The sequence below is a fragment of the Phragmites australis genome, chromosome 6, assembly GCF_958298935.1.
Source record: "Phragmites australis chromosome 6, lpPhrAust1.1, whole genome shotgun sequence".
Lineage (NCBI taxonomy): Eukaryota > Viridiplantae > Streptophyta > Magnoliopsida > Poales > Poaceae > Phragmites > Phragmites australis.
In genome coordinates, this window is record NC_084926.1 from 17,302,472 (window position 1) to 17,307,950 (window position 5,479).

The following is a 5,479-nucleotide window of genomic DNA, read 5'->3' on the forward strand; positions in this document are numbered from 1 at the left end:
TTCAGGGGCCAAAATATCAATCTTTTGGAACTGCGTTCATCAATAAACATCTGGTAATGTGGATGTTAGTTTATACCCCATCAATCGAGGCTTCATTGGGTTCAAGGATAACAATTGTGATATATACTACAGAGCTACTACTCAACAACTACAATCGCCGCTATATAACTAATTGAACAAGAAAAATTGTTGGCCCAAAAGAGATCGAAGAGAAACAAAACGGATAAGAAAACAAAAACATGGCTTTCAGCTCATCGCCAAAAAAAAAAAGATCAGATTCCACGAAACACCCTGGCTTCTTGGCTGAGAATCAATGCTCGCTCAATGAAACAAGGCCCTGGCATACAGTTTCTCCCATACTCATCCAAAATGGGGTTGACATTATCTTCAATTAGTCACACTTTATGTTCCTGTAGATCCTCCTCACAAATAATGTCGAACCAAGATATCCTACAGCACCTGGATAAAAGTACCAAGCAGTATTAATTGAAACCATACTAGGGTTTGTAGATCACGAGAGTGCAGAAGAGCTTACCGCATAGTGTTCCTAAACCTAGGCAAAACATTAGAGTGTAGCCAAAGTAGAAGCTCGTCTGGAAGAATCCTGACATCTTCGTCTTCATGTGGTAATAATATATAGAGTAGAGGTAAACATACACAGCAGTGGAAGCAGCAGAGAAGAATGAAGTCCACTGCCAGTGATAGTTTTCTGCGTTTAGCAAGAAATATGTACCAACAATTGTTACACAGATGGTGACAATTATGAGGATCAGAAAGACCAGCAACATGAACCCGTAAACATAGTAGACCTGTCAATGGTTGATCAAAAAGGAAGAGGCATCAGTCTCAACTCTCAATCCTCCTTAGTAATGAAGCTTAAATGAACAAAACAGAGTTGACTTCCATACCTTATAGTTCCAAAACGATGTGAAGACAAAGTACATCTCAATGAAGATACTACCAAAAGGAAGCAGTCCTCCCATAAGGGCAATGACAGATGGTGTGAGGTACCATTTCTTCTCAGGGATAGGACGAGGAATAGTCTTTACTCTGCACGGATTGTTTGGGGCGCCACTCCAGTTTCTACCAACAACAGTTCCCAAAAGGGCAAGAGGGAAAGAGATGAAGGCCCACAGGATGAAAACAACCACCATTGTACCGAATGGTATGGCAGCTAATGATCGGTAGAATATAGCAATAGTGTTAAGCACTAGGCCAATTCCAAAGCACATAAACGGGAAAAGAGATGCTGTCATGGCCATAGCCTTGATCCAGTTTTTCCCTGCTCATCAGAAAAGGATTTTAAAAGGTGAGAACTTTATAGAAACATAGGTATGCGGTCCCATTTTACATGATAGATAAGCCCATACCCCCATGCCGTGAGTACAGTGTGCCACTGACGTATCCAGAGATGAATGAAGTAAGAGCATAACAAACAATGAATGTTGTGACAATAGCTCCTCGCCTGGCAGAATAAGTACACATGGTGAGTGATATTTTTGTGTAGCATAACAAAGTACAGTTATCCTTCAGGGAAAAAAAGTAGAATTAGAATGTTTTATAATAAATTTGTGTGGTTGCTTGTGATAGATATGTAAGATGTCACAATTCCTAAATATGCCTTTTTTATTTTCAAATATTGCTGCAACAAATACTGTAGTTACTCTGGGTTTTCTTAGAACTGCGAAATACTGTAATAATGACAAGCTGTAGTATTTCACATCTAGCACTTCAAAAACTGTAATTTCAAATACTGTGGTATTCAAAAGCTATGACAGCCAAACAGGCTCTATAGGTATCAACCTCAATGTGATGTAGCATTTTTTATGTTTATAATATCGAATGTATATGATGTTCAAAGTATCAAGAAATAAGGGCCATATCAGTCAGCTTCATTAAAATGCTGCATTTACTAGAAGCTGCTTGTAAAGAGAAAGGAATGTTACGAGCAATATGATAAATTATGTGCATACCCAATGTACAACATTCCGATGATTGCCAACAAAATCACTAGCAGAATAAGTGCTGCCAACTGTGTGCCAATACCGACAAGAGCTGAAAGAAGAACCAGATTGCGAGGAGGTCGGAAAACATCACCATGTACAAGCTTCCATCCAGATTCTTCATTGACATCTCTTTCCTAATACGTGACAACATATATCAGCAAAGGATGTAATAAGCGGAAAAAAAACTGAATTCTGAAAAACATTACTGGAAGAACAGTATATGCATATCATCTGTATAGAAAATCACCAGAGTTTCAATATCATCATCGTCGCGGGCATACTTTGCATAATCATTTCTTAGAGTCCGCATCAATATCATTGACACTAGTCCAGTGAGAAAGATAACCATCATGAAAGAATTGAAAATTGAGAACCAGTGAATCTGCACTTACAACCAATATAAGTAATCAAAGAAACAATTAGAAAGCAATTGATATAATGCACATCCTTTTGAATATGTAGAGTTAAAGGAAAATGATTGTGGTGGAGAAAAAAAAATGATATTGGAATTCACAAGAGCCAAATTGCAAAGATTTGCTTTAATTGGAAAATCATAAACTGATACTACCTGGTGTTCAAAGAAAGGATAGTCCAGGTACACATCAAAGCGATGAGCAAATGTTATGTTTGTTGGTTCCCACTTGACAGAATATGTCATATCCAATGCCTTACCCGCATCAATAAGCTTTGGACTTTCTTGAGTAAGATTAACATGGATAATCTGCACAGAAGTAGCAAGGATGATAAGCAATAACAGTTACGTGAAGGAAAGTGACATAAGCTCGTGATACACAAACCTGATTGCCGTTGTATCTGATGACAATATTCTTGTGGGTGAAAAGGAAATATTTGTTATCGTTGTTTCTGTCTGCCTCTCCAACAAAACCTGAAGACTTAAAGGATAAGCCTATAGAAGGTCTTAAAGAGAGCATATAAAAAGAGAAGCAGGAGTATATACATACCCCACAGAGGCAAATCGTCTTGATTGTAGCACAATAGCAGAGGGCGGCATATTCAGTGAAGGATATCAGTTAAGACAATAGATGAAGTATATAGAAATTTAATTCTCAATTAAAATGGTAAGCAGGCACACTAGTTGATCTAATCTAAAAAGAAAAGAAAAAGATAACTTACCAATGAAGAATTCGAACCAATATGAGTTTTCAATCGCATCTGATAATTGCTTGGCCTTATCAGGATCAAGTTCAAGCGAACAAATGGTGCCCTTATCAACATTCCCTGAGACAAACCATGACCAGTTTTTGTCACTGCACCTACTTTCCCACTTCAATGTTAAATTACTGAATCCGAACAAAGAACAATGCACAATGTAAGGCTCACTCACTTCTGAACTTTATGTCAATCTGGCTATCAATGAGTTCATTCCCACCAAGGACCTCACCAAGCCCTCCCCACTTATGCACATGGTTTTCTGATGCATGGCAAAATGGGAGGCTGTAGTAGTTGTACGTTTCCTGCGGATTGTTGTACGGACCAACCTTGTTCACCCAGAGAGTCACAGGCTCCTCTGCTTGGTACTGCAAGAAACAACAGCAGTTCAATCGTAATGACTGGAGAATGAGACTACAAACTTCTTGACAAAAATCCTCTTTCCATCATACACGACGGGCACAAAAGTCGCCTAAAATACACAATTGGAGCCCGGGCATTGCGGACCAACTACATAGATATAACAAGCAATAGGTAGCTGGATGCAAGAAAGAAACATTGATCCTAAAAAAAGCACATCAACGAGTCGAACGTTAGCAGGGTAATAACCAACACAACGCGCCCATACTGCTGTTTCTCCCCACCAATTTCACTCCTACCCTCTACTCCTCAGTTCGCCACTAACCCGCGTAAGATCTAGCAACCGCACGACGGCTCCATCCGGCACGCGGACAATCCAGAGATCCCGCCTGTCCGAGCCAGCGCCAGGCAGATCTGACGCCAAGCGAGCGCGGATCTAGCGGCGGGCGGAGCCCAGCGTGCGGACCGAGCCGACCGCTGCAGCTGGGGGGTGGGCACGGGCCTGGTTTTCTGACGCGTATGTAGTGCGCTCGCCTTGACGAAGCAGGAGGGGTGGGGGCGAGTTTGCCGGGTACCTTGTGGTCGGAGTCGGAGGCGGAGACGATGGGGACGAGGACAAGGAGCGCGACGGCGAGGGAGAGGGCGGTGGGCGCGGGGCCGCCGGCGAAGGCCATTGGCGAAGGGAATGGCCGGCCGGCCGGCGCTGTGCTCTTCTCTCTGGTTTGATTTTGTTTTTGTTTTCCTTGTGTTTGGAGGGGACTGCTGCATGGCATGGCGATGGTCGGGTCAGGACTCGGCGGAGGTTTTTGAGGAAAGGTTACGACATACTGTGCGGACTGCCGGGAGACCGTGAAGTTTTATTTTTTATGCTATTAACTGGTTATTTTATTTTATCTAAATATAAATCATGGTTAGGTTGAGATTATAGGTTTCCTACCGCTAGTTAATGTCCGGTTCGATGGAGCACTAGCTATAATGTTGAGCTGAGAAGCACAAATTTTATATATCTCTACGGTCATAAATATATCATTTTATAAGACACGATCTTTAATATATAGTTTTGAATATATTTATAAAATCTATTGAATTTATAATATTATGAAATTATTTTTCAAGACCAATATTGTGACGCCTTTTCTTTCCACGTCGGCCGGCCCACGATCCCCCGCCTCCCTCTCTCTGACTTACAAGCCCCGCCCGTCATCCCCAACCTCCCGCCCTCGCCCCAACTGCTCTGCCGAAACTGTCGCCACTATGCCCCCATGTTTTGGCATGCGTGCTCCCTATGACTATAAATCTCACCCCGCCCCCTTCACGAGCCCCTCTTCACTCCATTGCGCTCGAACCCCACCTTCTCATCACGAATCCCCGCCTAATCACTCCAGCGACGCCATCGCGCCATTACTAAAGTCCATCATCATCGCCATGCTGCTTCAGCCTCTCTCGACGTCATCCGAGCTCACCCCTGCGCTCGCCATCCACATCTAGTAGTTGTTCTCTACTCACTATCACCGAACCTCCACCACATGGAGCTCTAGCCACCACTGAACTGTCCCCGAAAGTTATCGTCATCGTCGAGCCGCCACAGTCTTTCTCAATGTCGCCCAAGCCCTCAAACAGAGTCGCCTGCCTCTGCTCGTTTCCCCCCGCCATTCGCCATCATCAACTGAGCATCGCAGCGACATCTCCGGCCTCCTCTGACCATCCTTAGCTGCAAAAGCCTCGTCGTCGATCTGCTCAACGCCTGAGCCGAGGTAGCCCCCTCCTCCACTGTTTGATCTATTTTGTTTGGCATAGATTAGATCCTAGATACCCTTTTCATGTCAAATGACCTCGATCATCTGATCGATTCTCAATGCGTTAGGTTTAAATACCCTTTTGATGACTCAGCGCCACCACGTCAGCAAGCCACATGTGCATCTTCATCCTACATGGCATCCAGT

The 5,479-nt window shown here is 43.2% G+C and overlaps 1 protein-coding gene across 1 annotated transcript; it reads right to left on the reverse strand.

Moving 5' to 3' along the window:
* Positions 1-4,358, reverse strand: LOC133921989 (transmembrane 9 superfamily member 1-like). The gene is made up of 12 exons (XM_062367125.1): positions 4,112-4,358; positions 3,352-3,544; positions 3,141-3,245; positions 2,969-2,986; positions 2,804-2,892; positions 2,575-2,727; positions 2,254-2,388; positions 1,974-2,140; positions 1,371-1,465; positions 909-1,282; positions 536-809; positions 1-459 (listed from the first exon to the last, which is right to left on the reverse strand). Exons 1-12 carry the CDS (start codon positions 4,307-4,309, stop codon positions 392-394), a joined length of 1,869 nt encoding a protein of 622 aa, XP_062223109.1. The 5' UTR covers positions 4,310-4,358; the 3' UTR covers positions 1-391.
* Between the last annotated feature and the right edge of the window lie 1,121 nt (positions 4,359-5,479).